Genomic DNA, 26,564 nt, shown 5'->3' on the forward strand with positions numbered 1-26,564 from the left:
GAATGAGTGGGTTAACATATGATGAGCGTTTGACGACACTGGGCCTGTACTGACTGGAGTTTAGAAGAATGAGGGGGATCCTCATTGAAGGGTACAGAATAGTGAAAGGCTTGGATAGAGTGGACGTAGAGAGGATGTTTCCGTTAGTGGGAGAGTCTAGGCTATAACCTCAGAATTAAAGGACGTTCCTCTAGGAAGATGAGGAGGCATTTCTTCAGTCAGAGGGTGGTGAATGGATATTTTTAAGGCACAGATAGATTCTTGATTTGTACGGGTGTCAGGGTTTATGGGAAGAATGGGGTTAGGTGGGAGAGATTGATCAGCCACGATTGAATGGCGGAGTAGACTTGATGGGCCAAATGGCCTAATTCTCCTATCACTTATGACCTAAAAACAGCAAGGCTCTGTTGGGGATGACCACATTCAAGGGTTCTTCTGCTGCTGGACATTGAGGGGCCAGGTGGGTATATCTTTCAAACTTCAGGGAGGCCACGTGAGTGACAAGGGTCTGAATACTAATGAGTATGACATTATTGAATGTATAGACATTGAGAATGTTTTAAGAGTTTTTACACAATTTTGTTTTGTATATATATTATAATAAATAAAGTTTATTTGGGGAGAAAATAAATGATGTTTTCTGCAGAACAGATGCTGCCTGACCCGCCGAGATACTCCAGGGCTTTGTGTGAACCAGCATCTGCAGTTCCTTGTGTCTCTATGAAATTCAGCTTGTTATTTTTGAATGCTGTGACAATTTAAAGCAGAGCGGGCGGAGTTTTAATTTGCCAAGTTAGTAGGAAGAGGCAGGAGGATTGGACGAGCCGGGTAACGTGCCCGAGGTGGCCCGACTGAGTCTTGCCCTAGCCTTGGCCAAAGGAGCCGCTCTGACGGCCGGCAGATGACCGCCCAGGTAGGTCCCGGGACCCCTGATGCTGCTGTTGCTGCAGCACCGCCGCCGCCTCTCTCCGCTTCCCGAGACTGCTCCGCTGCGGCGCGATAGCGGATTTACTGACTGAGCCCGACAGGCCTGCTCTGCCCAGGCCAAAACACAGCCGCCGTTGTCACCACATCCCCCTCTTCATCGGCCACACTCCCCCTCTCCTGCAGGGTCCTGGATTCAATGGCAACTCAATAAAACCCGCGGCCAATGTTTGCAGAACCGGGGCAAGTGAGCTGCGCGGCTGGGCCGCTGGGGAAGGCGGTGAATGGGAGTGTATGAACTCCCCCGCGAACTCTGGACTGTCACCATATTGAGTGTGGCCTTAAGGCTCTCTCCACCCGTAGTCAACATTTAATGTATTGCCACACCAAGAATATCCAGGGTGCATCCGCCCCCCCCCGAATAAATGTAAATACTTTGACCACATGTAACCTGTGTCCTGGGCAACAACTGCAGAGCTCTGGGCTAAAGTTATTGGGGTGCAACAGTTCATGTGATTCTTAATATTATAATGCATCCCCAGTCAGTATTTCTCCAAGCAAAATGTTGTAGAGTTAGCAGCTGTTATGCAGCAGTGCATTTAAATGACTGGAGAATGTTCAAATGTCTATGTTTTGCTGAGGGCAGCCCAATATTAGAAATTAGCATTAGCAAAACTGGGAGGAACTAAATAATTTTTTACCAAAGTTGTGAGCAAAAGTTCCAGCAGTCAGTGTATTTCAGTGTTGGAGCAGCAGTGGGATAATTCAAAAACTAGGCGTTGGATTGGTGCATTGAGTATATTTAAAGTTTATTTTGGAAAATAAATTTTCAGTGAGAGGGAGAGAGAGGGAGGGAGAGAATGAACGTGAAGTAATGTGTAGTGGGTAAGTGAGGCTTTGGCTTAATTGTCTTTGGTGAGAAGGCTGAGCAGACCACCTTAAAACTATGCCCGCTAAAATCGTATTCATACTGTACGGAAACAGGCCATTTTGCCCAAGTCGTACAAACCCACCGACATGCCCCATCGAAACTTGTCCCATTTGCCTGCGTTTGGCCTGTATCCCTCTAACTCATTCCTATCCATGTACCTATCCAATGTCTTTTAAATGTTGTTATTTTATCTATCTCGTCCATTTTGGCATCTCATTCCATAGTAACTACTCTCTGAGTGGAGCCTCAGGTTCCTCTATTAAATCTTTCTCCTCTCACCTTAAACATATGACTTTGGTTCTTGATTTCCCTTCTCTTGGTAAACGACTGTGCCTTCATCCTATCTATTCCCCTCATGATGTTATATACCTCAGCCTCACACACTTCAAGTCCAAGACTGTCCAATCTCCCCCGATAGCTCAGCCCCACAGTCCTGGCAACATCCTCATGCAAATCTATTCTGTCCTCTTTTCAGCTTAATTGCATCTTTCCTATCTGACCAAAAGTGAACAAAACACTCCAGTGCGGCCTCACCAACATCTTGAACAACTGTAACAAACGTCCCAACTTCCATTCTCAATACCCTGATTGAGGAAGACCATTGTACTGAAAGCCTCCTCCACCATTCCTATCTAACAATGCCACTTTCAGGGAACAATGTGATTGTACTCCTGGATCTTTGCATTACAACACTCCCCGGGACCTTATCATTCACTGTGAAGGTCCAGCCCTGGTTTGGATTCTCTATATATAATACCTCCCAATGGTTCTATGGTATGTTATTTGTCACATGTACAAAGTACAGTGAAATTCATTTTTGTGTACAGTTCAGTACAAGTATCACTAAACATAAGCACTTGGATACATCTTGGATAAGCATCTCAGATACAGTGCAAATGCATGGCAGTAGTAGACTGAGTTAGTATACAGAGTGGTCAGTTTTTGGCTCCATTTTCAAGTCTCAGTTGTTTGAAGTGCAGGGATCTTAATCTGTATGAAGGTCTGTTGTCCTGGTGGCATTGCAGGGTCGGCCTGGTCAAGCGTGGCCGTTGTGTCCTCTGTTGCTTCACCGCTGTCGGCCGCGTCTGGTCCACGTGCTCGGTCACTTGGCAGGGCGCCTGGACTAGCCGAGCCCCAGGCTGTTGCAGGGCCTCCAGCAGCCCACTTCACTGTCGAGCCCATGCATCTCCCGCAGCCGATCTGCTTACCGGCCCTCCGCCCTACTCCTTCCACTCTGGGCAGGCGAACAGGGCCTGCAGAGTGGGTCTACAGTGAGCGAGTCCTTGATCCTCGGCAGGTGAGCCGGGACTACCGGGCGAGTCCTCCGTTGTCGGTCTGCGGTGGGAGAGCCGAATCTTCCGGGCGAGTCCCTGGTCCATGGTGGGCGAGCTGGGCCTGCTGGTGGACTTGGCTATGATTTGCCGGGATGCTCTTACTTACCTGAATTAAAAAACTATTAGCCATTCCTCCATCCACTTGCTCATTTGATCAAGACCCTGCTGTAAATCTTGATAACTATCTTCACTGTCATCTGCAAACATACTAGTCATGCCTTGTACATATGCATCAAACTCATTGATAAAAGTGACAAACAGCAATTGACCTAATTCTGATCCCTGGTGCACATCACAGATCTCCAGTCCAAAAAACAACCTTCCACCACCACAATCTTTCACCTCTGCCGCCTAACCTGATGTCAATTCTGTATCCAGTTACCTAGTTTTCTTAGGATCCCATGAGATCTAACCTTCCAGAGCAGCCTACCATGCAGAACCTTATTAAAGGCCCTGCTGAAGCCCATATAGAACACGTCTAGGTCCTTGCCCTCATCAATCTTCTCAATTAATTCTTGAGAAAAATACAATCAAATTCAAGAGAATTATCTATCATGCATAAAACCATGCTGATTATTACTAATCTTTAGAATTTATAAGTCTTTAGAAATACAAAGATTGAACACTGATTTTCTGACAACTAATGGTTTCCCCCCCCAGAAAAAACATCCAGCACAACCCTTTGCATCCCATCACCAAACTTATTTTGTATCCAGTTTGCAAATTGGATGCCTTGACCTCCTGACCAGCAGGAACTTGTCAAGAAGTAGTTACAAACTATAACTTTAAATATAGAGTATACAGTACAAAGCCACTTTATCTTTTCCTTGAAGACAACAACTTGCATTTGTATCATGTGGATGTGGTAAAATAGCCCATATTTCAGGAATATTAGCAAACAGAATTAAAATTGATTCATCTCAAGGGGCAAGGATATTCAGACAGGTTATTGAAAGCTAGGTCATCAAGGTAGGTTTTTATGGAATTTCTTAATTCATAGGCAATATGGTTAGGCAGAGAAGTTTAGTGAGGGAAAGCCATGGCATCTAAAATCACACGTCAATAATGTCTATGTTTACTCTTCATTGAGTTTTATTTGCTTGTAAATAGGTAAATAACTGATTCTATGATCTTTGCTAAATATTTGTACTTTTACACCATTAGCCTCCCTTTGATCTGGTATTTTGTTGGTTCACATGCTTGATCAATGGTGTTTTATCATTAATGTTTTATTATTATTAATGATTAGTGTTTTCTGAGTCATTTGTAACTGTCACTGTATGTCATGTTGTTACTTGTGGGCGGAGCACCAAGGCAAATTCCTTGTATGTGAATACTTGGCCAATAAACTTACTTAAATATTTATTTTCTAATAACAGGTTACAGTGCTGTATTTTGCCAAGAGTGCTGAACTGTCGGGAATTAAATCTGAAGTGCTCTCTGTACCACAGCAACTCACTTCTTTGCAACTATGGCAGGAAATTGTTAATGAGCATCCAAGGTACTGCAATTAAATTTTTTTTAAATTCGTCGAGTAGTAATACTAAATTGATCTTGAGTTTCTTGATTTTCACTTTGTATTATGGATGTTCTCATTACTATTTTGTCATTATTAGTTGTATGAAGATAAAGCATTCTAAACTAAATTAAAGCTATTGGTCCTAACTATATTGAATTATAGGACATCAGGTCTCCATTAAACTTATCTATGTGATAAAGCATTCAGTCTTTCTAATTTCTCCATCAGCTTACTCTCAATTAAGGAGCGCAAGTAGGTCACATGGCCCTGTTGCTGTTTTGCTATGAATGATGAATGAATATTTTATTGTGAATGAATACTTTATTGTCACGTGGTCTGTCCTCGTCCATCGGTCAGCTCCATCATCAACCGCTGCACCAACCTCTCTATTATCGCCGCCGGGTCAATAAGGTAACAGGTGATCTGATGATCTTGGCCTTAACTTAATTTCCTTGCTCAATCTCTGCTGGTTCAAAGACCTGTTTATTTTGGCTTGAAGCATATGCAGTGATATTTTTTATTTTCCCTGATGACTCTCGGTGTCAGGAAATTCCAAAGATTTGCATCTGTCTTAAGAAATTCCACCTAATTTAGTTAAAAGGGTCATGCAGTGCAGAAATTGGCTTCTTGACCCTCCATGCCAAAGGTAGCATTATTGCCCATCTACACGAATCCCATTGGCCCACATTAGGGTGGTTCCTTAATTCTGAAATCCAGCCACTCGTTTTCTGGATTTTCTTCATTAGGGAACTGGTGTGAGTTAGTTTTCGAGATACAGCATAAAAACAGGCCCTTTAGTCATGCCCACCATTCACCCATTCATACTTGTTCTTTGTTATCCCACTTTCTCATCAACTCCCTGCACATTGGGGGCAATTTTACAGAGACCAATTAACCTACAAATCCGCACGTCTTTGGGAAACCGGAGCATCTGGAGGAAACCAATGTGGTCACAGGGAGAACATGTAAACTCCACAGAGACAGCACCCAAGGTCATGATCGAACTGGGTTTTGGCATTGTGTGGCACCAACTCTGCTAGCTGCACTATTACCATGTTCTAGTACAACCCGTTCCACCCAGGAATTAATTTGGTGTGCTTTGAATTCCCTCCTTTGAAAGTATATCCCTCCTCAAATAAGAAAACCAAATCCATATACATTCCTCCAGGTGTGGTTTTATCAATATTCTGTATAGTTATCGCAAGATGCTTTACTGATCCCTATGACACTACACTGTTACAACTTGTTAACCTGAAAAATATTCATTTATTTCTGACATTTTTCTATCGGTTAGTCAATCTTTGCTGATACGTTAGCCCATTCAGCAACCTTCTTGGTATAACCTTGTCAGATCATTCTTGAAAATCCAAATCCAAAATCTAAACACAGTCTTTTGGTTCATTTTCATCTAGCCTCCTGATTGCATCCAACAAAACCTCAAATCTTATGTTTAATAGATTACATGCTTAAGAAACACATTAAGATGTTTTTCCTATGCCAAATAAACTATATAATTTTTTTTTTTTTTTGCAATAAGAGAACAATGCAGAAAGCAATAATTTTGTTTCATGAATTGTCCATCTCTCAAGAGAGGTAATCCTACTTCACAATTTTTTACCTGTTGCAAGATTTTTATATTGCTCAGTTCCCTTTGAGGCTGTAATTGAAGCAGTGAATTTCAGATCTGAATTGTGCTCCACATAATAGTTTTTCTTTGAGTTGCTTATGGATCTTTTGTCTTCTAGTTATCAATATGTTAGCCATCTGAAACCATTTTTCTTTATTTCCTGTATCTAAAATTACATAATTTTAAATGCCATTATCAAATTTCCTCTTAGCATTCCCTTCTATAAGGAAACCAGCACCTGCATCTTTCATTTAACCATGTTAACTTAATCCTTGAAGCCTGGATCTGCTTCAACAAATCTGTTCTGTACCCTCTTTAAAACTTTCATATTCTTTCTGAATTAGAAACAGTTCTCAAATTTAAACCAAATAATGTTTTATGTTGGCACAGCATAACTTCCTGGCTTTTATATTCTGGGTATTACACTTTTGTCCGCAAGTACAACAAAAGCAATGAATATTTCTCCTGTGATACCATTTCTGCTTTTTTTTAAATCAAAAGCTATTGGCTTGAACATAATTCACTGCATCCGCAGCAGATGTAACACCTGTCCGTATATCTCCTGCTTCCCCTCCATCCAAGGACCACATTCCAGGTGATACAGCGGTTCATGTGCACCTCCTTTAACCTTATCTACCCCGATTACTGAGCACATACTCGGTCCGCCAAGGCCTACTGGATCTCCTGGTTGATAACCATTTTAACTCCCCTTCTCATTCCCATAATGACTTTTCTGTCCTGGGCCTCCTCCATTCACAGAGGCCACACGCAAATTAGAGGAACAGTACCTCATATTTCGCTTGGATAGCTTAACGGTATAAACATTGAATTCTCCAATTCTAGGTAACCTCCTACGAAGCTCCCCCCCCCCCCCCGCTCCCCTCCATTTTCTTTCCCTGCCTGGATGCCCACATATTTCTTCCCTCCCCAGCCTCCTCCCCTCCTGCAACTTTTCACCTCTTCAATCCTGTCTCACATTTTCTGCTTGTATCTCTGGCCTTTGTTCCACCCTTCTGCCAAGGGGGGGGGGGGGGGGGGGGGCTTGCCTGTGTCCACCTATTATCTGCCATGCTGTGTCCTGCCTCTTCCCTCATCTAGCTTTCTTTCCACCCATCAATCCATGTTCTCCAGAGATGCTGCCTTACCCGATGAGCTACCTAAGCACTTTGTGTCCTGTGTATTAACCAGCATCTGCAGTTCCTTCTTTATACTCTACAGAATCTACAAATCTACGAGGACCTAATGCCCTTAAATTTACACATGGGGTCAGTCAATTAAAGATTTGGAATAATCCTCATTAGATGTGTAGATTTAAAATGAATGAACATTTCTATTAGTCTGCATTTGGACTGTGGGCTAAACCTGCATTTAAACCGCCATAAATGTTTTTGAGAGTAAAACTGATTTAGCAAAATCGAGGAAATCTGTATCTTAAAATTCCCATTTTGTTGCACTGGACTCGTATCAGTGATCCGTTTAAGTGTGATGTGAGCAGAGTTCTAACGATGCTGTAATGCATGAAGCAAATAAAGATAATTATATACAGGTTTGAGACTAGACAGTTGAGGTCCCTTTTCTAATTCTATATTCTAGTTCATATTTTATTTTATTCTAAATTACTTTCCTGTATCATTCCCTTATTAAATGTGGCGCAGCGGTAGAGTTACTGCCTTAGAGCACCAGACAACCAGGTTGATCCTGACTGTAGGTGCTGTCTGTACGGAGTTTGTTTGTTCTCCGCGTGCCCTGGATAGGTTTTCTAGTGCTCTGGTTTCCTCCCACACTCCAAAGAACTACAGGTTTATAGGCTAATAGGCTGGTTAAATTGTAAATTGCCCTTAGTGTGTAGGATAGCATTAATGTGCCGGGATCGCTGGTCGATGCGGACTTCGTGGGCCGAAAGGTCTGTTTCTATGCTAAACTAAACTAAAATCTAAACTAAAACCCTGAAGAAGGGTTTCGGCCCGAAACGTCACCTATTTCCTTCGCTCCATAGATGCTGCTGCACCCGCTGAGTTTCTCCAGCATTTTTGTGTACCTTCGATTTTCCAGCATCTGCAGTTCCTTCTTGAACATTAAAATCTACCCATTCCTTCTCTTCAGAGATGCTGCCTGTCCCGTTGAGTTACTCCAGCATTTTGTGTGTACCTTTGATTTAAACCAGTTCTTTCCTACATAAAATGTACCCTAGTGGTTGAGAACACTGTTATTTATGAGGAGTAATACTATGTTCTGAGTACCATTGATTCAGCTCCTATTTAAGAAGGGCTGCTAAGAAAAGCCATACTATATAGCCTAACTATAGACCAGTGTGTCTAACATCTGCACAGAGTCTTGTACTTGGGATAGGGGAATCAAGAATAAGAGGACATAAGTTTAATGCGGAGGGGAAAGATTTAATTAGACCCTGAGGGGCGATCTCTTCACAGAGGGTGATGGATATATGGAACGAGGAGGTAGTTGAAGAAGGTACTATAACAGCATTTAAGACACTTGGACAGGTACATGGATAGGAAAGATTATGGGCCAAACACGGGCAAAAGGAACTAGCTTAGATGGGACATCTTGGTTGGCATGAATGGGTTGGGCTGATGGGTCTGTTTCCATGCTGTATAACTCAGTGACTATCACTTGGCCCCGAGTCAGCTGTTTTCCCTCAGTCGTGTTCGCTGTCCTGGAGTGTGTGTAGGGAAAGTATTTCTAACTTGCTTGTGATTGTAAATATTGTGCTAATTTCTTCTAATGTTGTGACTAGGTCATACTATATGAAATATAAATATAAATATAAATTTGCGGCTAAATGTCTACATGCACAGTTATTGACTTCATCTGCCTCATCAATTTGATATGTGAAAGACATTTGCTGGTACTTTATGCTTTCCCATGGGGAGCGGCAAGAAAGTCTGAGGAATATTCATGATGAATTTTGGATATATTGACCTAGACACAAAATGCAGAAGTAACTCGGCAGTTTCCCTGTCCTGCTGAGTTACTGCAGCATTTTGCACTTATCTTCAGTATAAACCAGCATCGGCAGTTCCTTCCTACACATTTTGGCTGCTTGACCTGGAACTAATTCTATGCTGAATAGACAGGATTTCTCTAAGTGAATGTCACCATATTCAGGATCCCATGCAAATCGGGAAATTGTGAGCATTCTAGCTGCTCTGAGGAGGGTTTTGTGGAATATTTGCACAAATTAGGTCAGGACTGGTGATGACTTGCTGGTACTTGCTCTGATAAATTTGTGCCTTGAACAGATTAGGTTATGCATTGGACTAGCAACCTATTCTTTTAAACGGAGGAATAGCTTTGAGGAAGAAAAGGTATAAAATCATGCCTTTATAAAAAAAAATTGACTTTTATAGTTTTTGTGTCTATTTCTATCGTTTAATATTTTTGTTTTGTTGCCCTGAGTTATAATAGTTTTAAAAATGATTGTGAATGTTATGGAATATCACTTTTGATGGTTAGTGAACCTAGGACACACGGCTTAGCCAAACGTAGACAGGTTTTGGAGATGGAGATTTTTCTGGCCTGGCAATGATGGCTATCACTTTGTTTTTAAAAGACAATCATTGGTACAAGTTAAAATAAATACAATTCAATCCCATATATTAAACGACACAGTTACGTAGCATATTTATGTAGCATATTTTTTCTTTCTTACCGCATCCACAGGCTTGGTACCATAAGAGATCATGTCATTCTTGCTGTTCGTCAGGTATACATCGTCCTGGGAGATCAGCTTCTGTTCCTCGAGCCAGGCGACGAGATTGCCGTCATCCCCCCCATCAGTGGGGGCTAGTTCCTGGCTCACATACGCAGGTATTTCCAACTTCTCTTCAAATATAACTTCAGGTGCAGGAGGCCGTATGTTAAAACTCCTGATTGATTCTTTAATTTTGGCCAGGTCCAGTGATTCAGTTGATCCATGTCTTCTGAGCTTTACCTTTCGTCCTTTTCCACCTGGCTTGGAGTCTTTATTAAACGGAGCCATATTATTCTTCTGTAGATGACACTGTAAACAAACATGACCAAGATGAGAATGAACCCATACGACCAAAAACAAACTAGTGAAGAAATATTTTGTTGGGAAAGGGATGGGATTGCAGCATAAATCATTCCAGAACATCGAGCATTTTCTGCCACCACTTAAAAATAGACACAAAATAAAAACAGAAAAATCTGGAAACATTTAGCAGGTCGGAAGGCATCCGTGGAAAGAGAAACAGTTAATACTTCAGGCTCAAGGTCCTTGAACAAAGAAAGAAAGATAATTTGAACTTTTTGAAAGGGTATATAGAGGCACACCATTTTGCTAATGATCATAACCTTAAATTTGACAAGGGTTTCATTGCGAGGAAGAGTGCTCGTTAGCACTTTCAATCAGAAAGTAGTATTATGTGCAGTTTTGATCTCCTAATTTGAGGAAGGGCATTATTGCTATTGAGGGAGTGCAGCGTAGGTTCACCAGGTTAATTCCCGGGATGGCGGGACTGACGTATGATGAAAGAATGGGTCGACTGGGCTTGTATTCGCTGGAATTTAGACAGATGAGAGGGGAACTTTTCAAAACATAAAATTCTTAGAGGATTGTACACGGTAGATGCAGGAAAAATGTTCCCGATTTTGGGGGAGTCTAGAACCAGGGGTCACAGTTTAAAGAATAAGGGGTAGCCCATTTAGGACTGAGATGAGGAAAAATGTTTTCACCTAGAGAGTTGTGAGTCTGGGATTCTGCCACAGAAGGCAGTGGAGGCCAATTCACTGCATGTTTTCAAGAGAGAGTTAGATTTAGCTCTTAGGGCTAAAGAAATCAAGGGATATGGGGGAAAAGCCACAACGGGGTACAGATTTTGGAAAATCAGCCATGATCATATTGAATGGTGGTGCTGGCTCGAAGGGCCAAATGGCCTACTCCTGCACCTATTTTCTATGTTTAGAAGCTGCTGACTGATGTGGCAAAGGAACCATTGTGCCATGCATGTTCTTGTATTTCTCATTGAAGTCTATTGGGCCTGTCCCACTTGCACGACTTTTTCGGCGACTGTCGGTACCCGTCATAGGTCATTGCAGGTCACTGAAAAATTTCAACATGTTGATAATCCAACGGCGACCAGAACAAGTTACGACTCTTAGGGCAACTACTCATGACCATACATTCTTCACCCCGCGACATGTCGCCGGGGTGTCGCCTGTATGGCCGTGAGTAGTCTCCTCAGTCGCCCAAGGAGTTGTAGCGTCTTTCTTGTCGCCGCTGGATTTGTGACATGTTGAAACATTTCGGCGACCTGCAACGACCTATGATGAGTACCGGCAGTCGTCGAAAATGTCGCGTAAGTGGGACAGGCCCATTAGCAACTGAGGCAACTGCCTTCAGGTGCAGAAACACCTAATTATGGTAAAGCTATTGAAATGGTGTCATTGGCATGTTTGTTCAATTTATCCTTAAACTCATAAGGAATAGGAGTAGAATTAGATCATTCGGCCCATCAAGTCTACTCCGCCGTTCAATCATGGCTGATCTATCTCTCCCTCTGAACCCCATTCTCCTGCCTTCTCCCCAAAACCTCTGACAACCGTACTAATCAAGAATCTATCCATCCATCTCTGTCTTAAAAATATCCACTGACTTGGCCTTCACAGCCTTCTGGGTAAATCATTCCACAGATTCATCACCCTCTGATTAAAGAAGTTCTCGCTAATGAGAATGAAATATTTTATCTCCTTGTTCCATGATTGTTTGGAATATTTCTCAATTATGAGTACTATAATGTTGTAAACAAGATTTTTTTCTTCTTGCAAACTTTAAGTTACTAACTTAGAATGAATTGCTGAAATAAGCATGATAAATTAAGTATCACAGTGATATGGGGTAAACCAGAAAGTAATTTTGAGAATCTTCACTGGATTTATCTGAATGAACAGATATTTTTATATTATTTAATCTTCTAATGAAATGCACTGATGCATAAAAGCATGGCTGATACTGACCTAGCTCCTACTCAGAAGAGGGGACTTGGTGATAACTTGATTTGATTTGCTTGGAGATCATAATTTGAAAGAGTAAAACCACCACACAGGAACGAAAGATAAAGTAAGAAGTGAGCAGAGAAATGGTAACTGAGAGTTCGTATGCATTAACAGACGGGATCAGCAATGTTGTGTCATCTATTGTTTTATTTCTATAGTTTTGAAATATAAACTGGGAAGAATCACAATGTGTTAGGTTTAGTATAACGAATAGTGAAAAGGTTGAATAGAGTGGATGTGGACAGGATAGTGGGGGAGTCTAGGACTAGAGGTCATAGCCTCAGAATTAAAGAACGTTCCTTTATGAAGGAGATGAGGAGGAATTTCTTTAGTCAGAGGGTGGTGCATCTGTGGAATTCTTTACCACAGAAGGCTGTGGAGGCCATCAATTGATATTTTTAAGGCAGAGATAGATGGTTTCTTGATAAGTATGGGTGTTATGGGGAGAAGGCAGGAGAATGGGGTTAGGAGGGAGAGATAAATCGGCCATGATTGAGCGGCGGTGTAGACTTGATGGACCGAATGGCCTAATTCTGCTCCTATCATTTATGACCTTATGACCTTCCGTGTTCAGTAAAGAGAGGTTGAAGGATCTTCTGACGTCAGCCTCTGTGACCGAGATTGTAATACCATTGGGGGCTATGGGGGCCCGGGAAGGCACATAAATGTTCTCCCTATTAAAGTGTGCGTAGAATACATTGAGCTCATCTGGCAGCTCAATAATACATAACTAATGTATGTAAATGTCAACAGCTTTGCATCTTTAAACAGGGACCACTGTTTCTATCACTCATTCACTTACAGTATAAGTCCAGGTCTCTCCCTAATGCAATAATCTGACTTCTGTCCTACAATTTTAGTGATGAAGGATGGCTATTACAGATTTCTGATAGATGAATTACAAAATAAGTGAATATAAAACATTCATGAAACTATGGATGGTAAATACATGTGGAGAAGACTAATCCAACAGAAATAAGAGATATGAAGAAGACAAGGCAAATGGCAAATGTGCTAAACAAAAGAGATTGAGAGGAGGTTTAGAGCTACGGACAGTACAATTATATGAAAAGCATGCACTTTGAAAACGTGAGTTGAACTGCAAGGTGAACGAAGACAGGACCTGCAATGGTTAAGTTATCGAATGGATTGCATTTAGCATTATTTATCACAATGACATTGCACGAGTCTTGCTTTCTTGGGCAACTTCCAGAGTCAATGTATTTACTCACTGTAAATTTTAATAATCAGTATATTTTAAAGTACTCAACTTTCTTTATTTGTGCAACTTGAAACTATACAACTATTATTGTAATTACTGATTTTACAGTCATCGTGTGTTTGGTTTTACAAAATATTGCAAACTTAGTTTCATTAACATCATGGACCTGTACACTTAAAAGCAATTATTTTGTTTAACTTTTCAAAACATTCAGATGTGCTCACCATTACTGTCATTCATTCTAGTGGTAAATGGTACTAATGAGTAGAGCAATGACAGATAGGAGAACTCCTTTACAGTAGAGACTCAAGAAACTGCAGATGCTGGAATCTTGTGCACAGCAGTGCTGGCTGAACTGAGCAGGTTAGGCAGCATTCACGATACGATAGAACTTTATTTATCCCAGGAGGGAAATTAATCTACCAACAGTCATAATATACAAGATACATGAAATTAAAATGAAGAGTGGAAAGGATTGGGGATGTGCAAAGTTTTGGGGGGAGGGGTGTCGGTCTACTCCATGACAGAAGGAGATGGCGTTGTACAATTTGATAACCACAGGGAAGAAGGATCTCCTGTAGGGAGGGAGTGGAAGGGCCCCATCCCAAAACGTTGTTTTTCCATTCCCTCACCAGGTGCTGCCTGACCCACTGAATTGTTCCAGCATTTTGTGTCTTGCTCCTTTACAGTAACTAGTCAGAAGCTTAATACATTGATAGAGAGAGATGTGCCTCACCCGGAATATAAATCAGCCACGTGGAGAAAGTCTCTTGAATCAACATATAGGATGAATAACCCCAGTATTTTTTACCTTAACTATTATTTATTTTTACTTCAAATGACTAATTTCTAAAATAATACATCTTTAGCAGATCACTACATAAATAAAATTGGTTGAATTGACATTAGTTATGGGGAAAAGTATATTTATCTAGAACCTTTCCCTTAGGATCACAGCTTGCTCTTCAAAATTTTATGGGACTTTTATATATCTGGATAATGTTCAGAGCACCCATCAGAATCTGAGCCATTGTCACCATCAAATGTGTATCTCCATTTCACTTGCTTAGAGCAACACTGTCTGTTTCAACTCGAGCCTCTTAGAACTTAGCACAGGGTAAAATAAATTATTTATTCATGTGCAGTACACTTAACTTTTAAGTCAGTGGGAAATAAATGTATGCACAATTAATGTGAAAAGATATGTCAGATTACAAATGAAAGCATTATTACTTTTGCAAAGCAATTAATCTGCTTTCCCAGATTATCATAATATTTCTAATTCACATTGGGCATTCTTAATATTAAAACCATAAGACATAGGAGCAGAATTAGGCCATTCAGCCCAACATGTCTGCCCTGCCATTCGAACATGGCTGATCTATTTTACCCTCTCAACCCCATTCTCCTGACATCTCCCATAATCTTTGACGCCTTTACTAATCAAGAACCTTTTTTTTAAAATACCCAATTATTTGGCCTACGCTGTCATCTGGCAATTAATTCTGCAGATTCACCACCCACATATTTGAGTAATTCTAATTTGTAGGTGTGATTATGTTTCTGATATGATTTAATAATGTCACCTCTCATTCTCCCCTTTCTCCCTGTGACTGCATGGGTTTTCCTTGAATGCTCCGGTTTCCTCCCACATTCCAAAGACGTACAGGTTTGTAGGTTAATTTGCTTTGGTAAAAATTGTATATTGTCCCTAGTGTATTGGATATACTTTTAGTGTACGAGGATCGTTGGTCGGTGTGAACACGGAGGCCTGTTTCCACGCTGTATCATTAAATTTAACTAAAACTAATGCTTGTGTAATCTCTCTCAAATTAGAGAGCCGAAACTTAATGTCATTCTGCAGGCAAGGCCTCACTAAAACTGTACTTTGGCAACAATACATTTCTATTTCTAAACTCCAACCCATTTGCAATAAAGGCAAATATGCGATTTATTTCCTAACTACCCACTACTTGCATGCTACCTTCTTGGATTTCATGTATCAAAAGAGCTAGATCCCTCTGTACTCGATTAGATAATGTTTTGTTTTTTGATTCAAACTAGTGCAGTGTATGACAGACTTCCTCCCACGTTAAATTTCATTTTGTCACGATTTCACCACCTCTTGCAGCCTATCAACATCCTGTTGGGTAATGCAGATATTTTTACCACAGCATGCTCTCCTGCCTATTTTTGTGTCGTCAACAAACTTACCTTTATCATCTACCCAAGTCGTTAATATAGATAATAAATAATTGAGAATGAAGGATTCAAAGCAACATTAGCAAATTTGCAGTTGACACAAAGCTGGGTGGCAGTGTGAACTGTGAGGAGGATGCTATGAGAATGCAGGGTGACTTGGACAGGTTGGGTAAGTGGGCAGATGCATGGCAGATGCAGTTTAATGTGGATAAATGTGAGGTTATCCACTTTGGTAACAAAAACAGGAAGGCAGATTATTACCTAAATGGTGTCAAGTTGGGAAAAGGGGAGTACAACGGAATCTGGGGGTCCTTGTTCATCAGTCAATGAAAGTAAGCATGCAGGTACAGCAGGCAGTGAAGAAAGCGAATGGCATGTTGGCTTTCATAACCAGATGAGTTGAGTATAGGTGTAAAGAGGTCCTTCTGCAGTTGTACAGGGCCCTAGTGAGACCACACCTGGAATATTGTATGCTGTTTTGTCCCCAAATTTGAGGAAGGACATTCTTGCTATTGAGGGAACAATGTTAATTCCCAGGATGGAGGGACTGTCATATGTTGAGAGAATGGAGTGGCATGACTTGTATACTCTGCAAATTAGAAGAATGAGAGGGGATCTTATTGAAACATATAAGATTATTAATGGTTTGGACACGCTAGAGGCAGGAAACATGTTCCCGATGTTGGGGGAGTCCAGAACCAGGGACCACAGTTTAAGAATAAGGGGTAAGCCATTTGGAACAGAGATGAGGAAACACTTTTTCACACAGAGAGTTGTGAGTGTGGAATTCTCTGCCTCAGAGGGCGGTGGAGGCCGGTTCTCTGGATACTTTCAAGAGAGAGCTAGATAAGGTTCTTAAAGATAGCGGATTCAGGGGATATGGGGAGAAGGCAGGAACTGGATACTGATTGTGGATGATCAGCCATGATCACATTGAATGGTGGTGCTGGCTCAAAGAGCCGAATGGCCTACTCCTGCACCTATTGTCTAATGTCTATTGTCCTTATGGAATTCCCCTAGTACATCCTCCAGCATGAGGAAGGTCCATTTGGCCAGCCTCTCTGACTTCATGTGATAACTAATCTGCACCGAACGTTAACACACTTCCCCAATACCAGAGTTCTTATCTTGTGCTCCAGCCCTTTATGTTGGGTGTGTTGAGATGTAGTGTGAAGTACTTAGAAAAGTTATATCTCTTTTAGATATTTATTGGCATGTTCTTGTTCTCTGTCAGCAAGTTAAGTTGCAAAACAGTTCATTAAACAGCTTGAAATTATTTTTTCAATCACAATATCCAAGGATTAGAGCCCCCATTTACGTTTATTATTGTTGCAGAATGGATATATGGAATCAACATTTCATTTTTAATTAATTAATTATTTCAAAAAGATTGTTCTAAATCGTTGAAATAACTCGATGTGGAACTGTATTTAGGGACAACTTTGCTGAAAAGTCAGTCTGATATTTAATCAACATGGCATGACTTTTCAACTCGCTAAATTATATCTCTCTTTCTCCAGTTACCATGTGCGAACTGGAAGACCAACCAAAGGATTTGATAAAAGTGACTTATGAGAAGCTTTCCACAGATGAAGTAGCAGAATCAGTAAAATCTCCATCTTGTGGAGCTGTGTCTGTGTTTATCGGTAAGCTGTTGAGTTGTCTATCTCACATTTGAACAGCATGATTGATAATGTAATTTTCTAGGTGTTGACAATGTTATGTTCCAGATGCCAGTTGATGGTTGAGTGGAGTTTGTAAATGGTAATGATATAGACATGTAGCATAATAACTGGGTCCTATGCCGAGGACTCAATTATTACGCTACATGACTATATCATTGCCATTTTCATGCATATATATCACTCGCAGGAGGGACAAGACATGGGTAAGGCCGTTTGGAAAACAGTCCATTAAAAATGGGTATAAGATATCGGTATTGTCGCTGAACCAAATAAGGTTTTGTGGTTTCAAATCAAATAAGGTCAGACAAAGCTCCAACTGATCTCTACTGTCTTCCTGCAGTAGCTGATGAACTTGACCTTGAACAAGTAGCATTTTGATCATGAACATCACCTGGCGGTAGGCATATAGCATCATCATCCAGCTTCCGGCGTATCATGGGCACTGATTTGCTTCCAGTTTAACATCTGAGCACACAATGTTTAAGCTGTCACTACATGCAGAGTATGTGGATCGATATTTAAATATTAATTGTAACTTGGGATCTATGAATTAAGCATATTATGTCTGTCTTAACATTTTTAGCAATGGAAAATGCTCCTCCCTCTGCACTGTTTAAAGGGTACTTCTGGATTAATTTCTGATTTATTTTCACTGGAAAGTAGCATGTTGCAAATGCTGGAAATCTGAAATAAAATAAAATGCTGAAATAGTCATCAGGTTGTTTCCATCATTTTCTATCTTACTTCAGACTTCTGTTTAGTATAGCTTTATAATCTTTAAATCTGCAGCGGGTGCAGTGCCAGGAGCTAATGTAACTTGTTTTGACTTCAAGATTTCAACAACTCCTTGACCCAGGTGCTTCAGTGCCATTCCTCTGAGTCTAATATCACAATGCGCCAGAGGCAAGCAGGGCAGCTTCTGCTTGTTTGAAGAGGTTGGGATGGGAGGGTTTGAAGGCTCTCAATAGGAGGCCATGTTTCAAAGGTTCTTCGGAGAGCAACTTGCTGATGTTTACACCATTAAAGAGCAATATGGCTGCTGCCTGGTTATCAATATGAGTGTCGTTACTGGGAGAAGTCACTTATTCCAGCTACAATCAATATCAGAACCAAGCAAGACATGCTTTTGCTGTTAAATCAGAGTAACCATTAATTTTTCTGTGTCAGACTCATACAAGCCTGACAATATCTTGACCCCATGTCACTTCTCACAAACTTTGGTTGAATGGAAATTATTTTGGAAAGTATTATGCAGTCTTCAAGTTCTGTAAATAACTTCCTTTAATCCATTGTAGATTCAAGTTTCCTACCAACATGTTTAATTTAGTTTTTTGCCTGCAGCGTTTTTGCTTCTGTGAATTATTTGTAAAGGTATAGGCAATCGTCTTGAGTGACAAGAGTAGTAGAAGTGATTTTTGTGTTCTTATCTTTTACTTTGTACTGTTTTATAAAATTCTAAATTTCAAACTTTTTAAAGTCTAAAAAAACTTATCTTCCCTTCGCTACAGATGTTTTCAGAATTTATTTTACTTAATGTCAATATTGGGAATTGGCTTTCGTTCTAGTCTTTCATCTTCTACCATTATTACATGTTGATATTCCTGTACCAGGTACCATCTGCGATTTAGAAAATGATCTGGTAACCTGTGGCCCTGCCCCAGGCTGCTGCCTTTGACTCTCCGTAATAGGATAACTATATTTTTTCTCTGCATATTTTGGGAATTGCTTGTCCGTTGTTGAATGTATTCCAATAATGTAAAAGCTAACATCTAAGTACTTATTGTGTATTTCTTTTGTGAGCTGCCATTTCCTCAGTCAGATTTTTCTCTGAGTTTTATTGATCACATCACTCTCCGGCAGTGATGTGAAGACTAAGTACATTTTGTGAGGGTAAAACTTTGAGGCAAAAATTGTAGAACATTTTTAAGATGGTGAAAAAAAGCATAAAGTTGTTTTGTGATTTGCCTCAGATTTGGAAACAAGTCCATTTGGCGACATGCTGTAAAAAGTTTTTTTTTCCTGTTCTAATTATCCCAGTTTGAAAAGATGGAACAAATGCATTTTCCATGATTAATGATTAGATTAATACATCATGAGCTTCAGGAAGATCTTGCTTTGCAATAACTTGAAATATTAAGGTATTTACTTTTAAATAGCGAATGAATGAATGAATTATTTAATGAGTTTGGCAGTGATGTAAAAATATAATAGCGGATTCCCAAGTATATGTTTGATATTCAAAATCAATCAGTTTCTGCTGTTTATAGTATTTACTGGAGGTGAAAATTTTAATCAATAATTGTGGGTGGCACGGTGGCACAGCAGTAGAGTTGCTGCCTTACAGTGCCAGGGAGCCGGGTTTTATCTTTACTATGGGTATTATCTGTACTGATTTTTACGTTCTCCCCATATCCGCGTGGATTTTCTCCGGGCGCTCCGGTTTCCCCCCACATTCCAAAGGTTAATTTGGCGTTGGTAAAAAGTGTAAATTGTCCATGGTGTGTAGGATAATGTTAGTGTGCGGGGATTGCTGGTTGGTGTGTACTCAGTGCGCCAAAGCGCTGTATCTCTAAACTAAACTAAATAATGGTAACCACTGATTCATAGCAAGGGAATTGCTCTTTATTTCCAATCTGTTTGGTGAAAAATAACTTGTTAAATGAGTTATTGTGACTATTTATACGTGTGCACTATATTGAACATGGATGTTTAATCACTCTTTAAATCTGGAATTGTAATCATTGGCTTTCTCTTCAGCGTGTGCTAACACATTAATTATTTACATATTTCCATTCAATGCTTTCTCAGATCATGTCTCTATGATAAAATATAAAATTTCATTTACGGTTTGAACTTCTTTGGACTAGGTTTAAATTATTCACAAGATAACATGTAGTTAACCTTTGCTTAAGATGCTAGAATATTATGGAATATTCACACATCAGCAGCCTTAAAGTGATCATTTTTTTTTAAAGTATGAGTTTAAGTGCAAAATGTATTCTTTAATTATAAACATAGATTTAAATGCCATATACTTTAGACAATTCTCTATTTATCACAGTTTATCCTTGGGGGGAAAAAGAACAACATTCCTGGAATGTGATAGGAGGTGCTAAATGGTGACCTCATCTTCGTATTCCTGTAATATGATGCTGCCTTTCACTGCTGTGTCGGACCTAAATCTAAATGGCTGAATGTGGTAATTGTGGAAGGTTGTACGAATTGTAGCAATATTCTTCAAGTGACGACAGTAAAGGAAACTAATGGACCTAGAACATAGAGCAGCAGTACAGCAAACGAACAGGCCCTTTGCCCCCCGATGTCTGTGTCAAATATGATACCAACACCATCACTAATCTACCTGCACATAACCCATATCCCGCTATTCCCTGTATATCCATGTGCCCACACAAAAGTGCTTTAAATGTCACGATCATACCTGATTCAAACACAAACTTCGGCAGTGTGATCAAAGCACTTGCCACCCTCCGTAAAAAAAAAAACATTGCCCCAGTTATCTGCTTTAAACTTTGCCACTCTCTCCATAAGCTACACCCTCTATTTAATTTTTCCATCCTGGGGAAAAAGATTCTTACTGCCTGCCCTATCAATGCCTCTCATAATTTAATATACTTCTGATCTGGTCTTCCCGCAATATCCGCCATTCCAGAGAAAACAATCTGTCTGTACAACCTCTAGCTAATACCTCCTAATCCAGGCTTCATTCTGGTAAACTTCCTCTTCACCTGCTCTAAAATTTCAACATCCTTCCTGTAACTGGAATTGCACACAATACCCTCTAAATACGGTCTAACCAAAGTCTTATAAAGCTGAATCATGACTTTTTGACGTACTCAATGCCACAGCTTATGATAGCAAGCATCATTAATGCCTTCCACGCTATCTACAGTGCCCTCCATAATGTTTGAGACAAACACCCATCGTTAATTTATTTGCCTCTGTACTCCACAATTTGAGATTCATTATAGAAAAAATCACATGTGGTTAAAGTGCACATTGTCAGATTTTAATAAAGGCCATTTTTATACATTTTGGTTTCACCATGTAGAAATTACAGCAGTGTTTATACATAGTCCCCCCCCCCCCCCCCCCCTCCCCCCCCCCCATTTCAGGGCACCATAATGTTCGCAATGTCATGTAAATAAAAGTAGTCATGTTTAGTGTTTTGTTGCATATCCTTTGCATGCAATGACTGCTTGAAGTCTGCGATTCATGGACATCACCAGTTACTGGGTGTCTTCTCTGGTGATGCTCTGCCAGGCCTGTATTGCAGCCATCTTTAGCTTATGCATGTTTTGGGGGCTAGTCCCCTTCAGTTTTCTCTTCAGCATATAAAAGGCCTGTTCAATTTTGTTCAGATCAGGTGATTGACTTGGCCACTCAAGAATTGACTTTTTTTTTTGCTTTGAAAAACCTCTTTGTTGCTTTAGCAGTATGTTTGGGATCATTGTCTTGCTGTAGAATGAACTGCTGACCAATGTCTTGAGGCATTTGTTTGAACTTGATCAGATAGGATGTGTCTATACACATCAGAATTCATTATGCTATTACCATCAGCAGTTGTATCATCAATGAAGATAAGTGAGTCAGTACCTTCAGCAGCCAAACATGCCCAGGCCATAACACCCCCACCACCGCGTTTCACAGATGAGGTGGTATGCTTTGGACCTTGGGCATTTCCGTCTCTCCTCCATACTTTGCTCTTGCCATCACTCTGATATAAGTTAATCTTCGTCTCATCTGTCCACACGACTTTTTTTCCAGAACTGTGGTTGCTCTTTTAAGTACTTCTTGGCAAATTATAACCTGGCTATCCTATTTTTGCAACTAACCAGTGGTTTGCATCTTGCAGTGTAGCCTCTGTATTTATGTTCATGAAGTCTTCTGCGGACAGTGGTCATTGACAAATCCACACCTGACTCCTAAAGAGTGTTTCTGATCTGTTGGGCAGGTGTTTGGGGATTTTTCTTTATTATAGAGAGACTTCTTCTGTCATCAGCTGTGGAGGTCTTCCTTGGCCTGCCAGCCCCTTTGCGATTAGTAAGCTCACCAGTGCTCTCTTTCTTCTTAATGATGTTCCAAACTGTTGATTTTGGTAAGCCTAAGGTTTGGCTGATGTCTCTATGATGGGGGGGGGGGGGGGGGGGGGGGGGGGGGGTGGCGGGGGGCACTATATGTAAACACAGCTGTAATTTCTACATGGTGAAACCAAAATGTATAAAAATACCCTTTCATGAAATCTGAAAATGTGCACTTTAACCACATGTGATTTTTTTTCTATTACAAATCTCAAATTGTGGAGTACAGAGGCAAATAAATAAATGATGGGTCTTTGTCCAAAACATTATGGTGCTGCCACTTTCAAGGAGTTATGGACTTGTCCCCAAAATCCCTCTGCACATCAATGTTGTTTAGGAAAATGCCATTAATCGTATATTTTCCCCTTGCTCGGATTAAACTCCATTGGCCAAATCCCTTCCCATTAGTCTATATTCCTTGTTCATTTAAGGGCCTGTGCCACTTGGGCGCCATTTGCGCGTCACGCAGGTGGAGCGCGAGGAATTCGAGAATCCCAAAATCCTGGGGTGCCGCAAGCAACCGCGCGTCACTGCCTACGCCACCACGTGCCATGTGCGCGTAATGCACGCCTTGCGCGCATCGTGCGTCGTGACACTTAAATGATGTAGCGTAAATGACACGCAAATGACGTCCAAGTGGGACAGGCCCTTTAAGTTCATCTACTTTCTCCACAATACTCCATGCATTGAACTAAACACATTTCAGCCCATTAGCGAATCACATTGCTCACCTCTCCCTGCCTGTCCTTCCTTTAAGACTTACTAGTCCTGCCTTCCCACCACTTCCAGTTTCTGATCTCCCACCCTGATTCCCACCCTCCTGCCTCTCTAGTTTATAGAAGGGAAGGAAAATAAAATAAATGTATATTAACTGTTGGTTTGGCCTCGATATTGCACATTTTGTGTATTGTAGTGTCTGATGACACTTCACATATTAGTGAAAAACAATTTAACACTTGGCCATTAATGGATATGATTGGATATATGATAAAAAGTTTGATGGATGCTAAGTCTTGAGACAATTAATGGCAGAGTAAATCGAAGCAAGTCTGAAAACTTTGAAAACAGATTTCAGGGCTTAGAGCATTATCACTAACCAGTAATTACATTTTATGTTTTACTTGACCAACTGGGACCCGTTGGGTCCCTGTCACATGGGAGGCCTGGTCCCCCAACACAACCCATTCCCCAACGCAATATTGCACGACTAACCCGTAGCCTCCACGTGAGGCGTTGTCCCCCAGCTCAACTCGTTGTCGAACGTAAGATTACAGCGCTCCCCTGCCTACCCCAGCACTGGACTTAAAAAAAATTCCAATTGCACTTCCCCAATTGCAATACCAATTCACCATCCCCCTCCTGTCCTGCCAGGAGCTGCATTAAGTGTTATACGATTGCAACATTGTTGTAAAAAAGTCGAGTGGTGAACTGTGATATCCTATTCAGGTGAAAAGTTGGTGGAAGCAGAGTGTTCCTGTATTGCAACTTTGTATCGATGTTTGTTGGAAGCTGGCAGGAAGGATTTTAACAGCAAAAATCTTGTTAAAGTTGGCTTTTTAAACCTTGAAATATCAATAACGTGAAATATAACATCAAATCTGAAGAAAACTTGACAAGACCAATGACGGGAAAAAGCTGAGGAAGGTTCTGCAAAAATTTCAGCGCTACCGAATAGAGTTTTGGTGTAGCTCCTGAGATCACAGACAGACAAACAAGTCAAGACTTTTAATAGTATATAGATCAAAAAGACATGACATGAGAAATAAATATATGAAAAACATTGAAATATATAAATAATTGTCTCAGCTACCAATGTTGGAATTATTGAAAATGAGTGCTACATGAAGGGTGGATCATTGAAATACACTGAAAGAGCCTCGTTCAGATCAATTTACGAACTAGATTTACCGAATGCATTTTTCTTTTTTCAAACATTTTATAATGCAGATAACCAAAGCAGCTGACTTGTCAAAAGCAAAATTCCACATAGCAACAAGATAATGACCAGACTCTTTTTCCGTGATAGTACAACAAGTATTGGTCATGTCACATGGAACTCCCCTGGTCTCACTCAAACTGCCACCGGAGATATGTAGGAAAGAACTGCAGGTGCTGATTTAAACCAAAGATAGACACCGAATGCTGGAGTAACTCGGGCAGCATCTCTGGAGAGAATTAATGGGTGACATTTCAGATCTAGTCTGAAGAAGAGTCTCGACCCAAAACGTCACCCATGTGTAGAAAGGAACTGCAGATGCTGATTTAAACCAAAGACGCAAAATGATGGAGTAACTCAGCAGGACAGGCAGCATCTCTGGAGAGAAGGAATTGGGTGACGTTTCATGTCGAATGTGAAGAAGTGTCTCGATCCGAAAGGCCACCCATTCTTTCTCTCCAGAGATGCTGCCTGTCCCGCTGAGTTAATCCAGCATTTTGTGTCTATCTGTCACCAGAGAGATGGTTGGGATAGGTCCATTCAAAAGACTAAATGACAAGAAATGTACTCCATTTTAATTGGGTAATCCCTGCAGTCAGTAGTTGTATTGTATTCAAGCTGACTGTGCAGTCAACCAATTTAAATAATTCTCATTGACAGGAAAATAGGGAGCAATTTGTGATTTACTGTACATTACACATAATTTTAAATAAGGATTTGAACATGCGTAAATGATAAATTGAATTAAAAATACTTTAAAATATTTTTTGTTCAATGTTCATCAAAAGAATTACATAAATTTAGACATACACTGGCAGATAGTTTGCTTGGCAGTAGTTAAGGTTTATTAAGTCATAACACTTCATTTTGACGATGTGTAATTAAGAGTAATGCCCCTGTCCCACTTAGGAAACCTGAACGGAAACCTCGGGAGACTTTGCGCCCCACCCAAGGTTTCCGTGCCGTTCCCGGAGGTTTTTGTCAGTCTCCCTACCTGCTTCCACTACCTGCAACCTCCAGCAACCACCTGCAACCTCCAGGAACCGCACTGAAACCTTGGGTGGGGTGCAAAGTCCCCAAAGGTTTCCGTTCAGGTTTCCTAAGTGAGACGGGCATAATAAGTGTACTTTACAGTGACACTAGCTTATTTACAGTGTCACCAGCTGTTTTACATTGGTTCAAATTAATGAAGTTTGATTGTGATGGATAAAGCTGGAAACACCATTGTCTCTTTTGTCACTAAATTATCGCAGATTTGGCACTGATAACTTCCCAGACCCCATCCTACATTTTTGTTACCCAATGGTTTATGTAGACACAAGGAACTGCGAAGCTGGAATTTTGAAGAAAGCAGTGTGCGGAGGCAGGTGAGATGAAAGGTGAGAACTAGAGGATGTCTCTCCTTGCTCTGTCTGGGGGGAAGGGGAGCAAAGCAGTACCGTGGGACACAGGAGACAAGGTGAGGGATCCATCTACAACAGCAGGGGGCAAACTACGCAGAAGCTTCTGGGGTGAAAGGGAGGACTGCGGGTATGCTATCCTTGTTCAGTCTGCAGGTGTGGAGGCTGGTTGGGTGAAAGGTGAGAACCAAGGGTACTAGTCTTGATAGACATAAAATGCTGGAGTAACTCAGCGGGGCAGGCAGCATTTCTGAAGCAAAGGAATGGGTTAACCTCTGCCTAACCTGAAAGGACTGTCGGGTTCCCTGGACAGAGTCGAGGGAGGAGGTATTGGGACAGGTGTTGCATCTCCTGCGGTTGCAAGAGAAGGTACCTGGGGAGGGGTGGTTTGGGTGGGGAGGGATGACATAACCAGGGAGTTGCTGTGGAAGGCGGAAAGGGGTGGAGATGGGAAGATATGACTAATCTCTCTACATCATCGTCTATATCTCTTGTTTCCCATTCACGTGTCTTTCAGTCTGAAGAAGGGTCTCGACCCAAAGTGCCACCCATTCCTTCTCTCCAGAGATGCTGCCTGTCCTGCTGAGATACTCCAGCATTTTGTGTCTATCTTCGGTTTAAACCAGCATCTGTAGTTCCTTCCTACACA

At 40.9% G+C, this 26,564-nt stretch overlaps 1 protein-coding gene across 7 annotated transcripts in view; it reads left to right on the forward strand.

Annotated features, from left to right (window-relative positions):
• The first annotated feature begins 776 nt into the window (after nucleotides 1-776).
• Nucleotides 777-26,564, forward strand: part of mocs2 (molybdenum cofactor synthesis 2) — a 75,995-nt gene continuing 50,207 nt past the window's right edge. For 4 of the 7 annotated variants that reach the window (XM_033030894.1, XM_033030866.1, XM_033030876.1 and 1 more), the window contains exons 1-4: nucleotides 777-913; nucleotides 4,569-4,690; nucleotides 10,060-10,163; nucleotides 17,316-17,441. In XM_033030894.1, the coding sequence (XP_032886785.1) occupies nucleotides 902-913; nucleotides 4,569-4,690; nucleotides 10,060-10,163; nucleotides 17,316-17,441 (364 nt within the window). In that variant the 5' untranslated portion in view covers nucleotides 777-901. Of the gene's footprint in view, nucleotides 914-4,568; nucleotides 4,691-10,016; nucleotides 10,164-15,254; nucleotides 15,263-17,315; nucleotides 17,442-26,564 lie in introns of those variants that run through there. The other 3 variants (XR_004413672.1, XM_033030900.1, XM_033030888.1) reach the window with 3 other exon arrangements.

Source organism: Amblyraja radiata, chromosome 1 (assembly GCF_010909765.2).
Source record: "Amblyraja radiata isolate CabotCenter1 chromosome 1, sAmbRad1.1.pri, whole genome shotgun sequence".
Classification (NCBI taxonomy): domain Eukaryota; kingdom Metazoa; phylum Chordata; class Chondrichthyes; order Rajiformes; family Rajidae; genus Amblyraja; species Amblyraja radiata.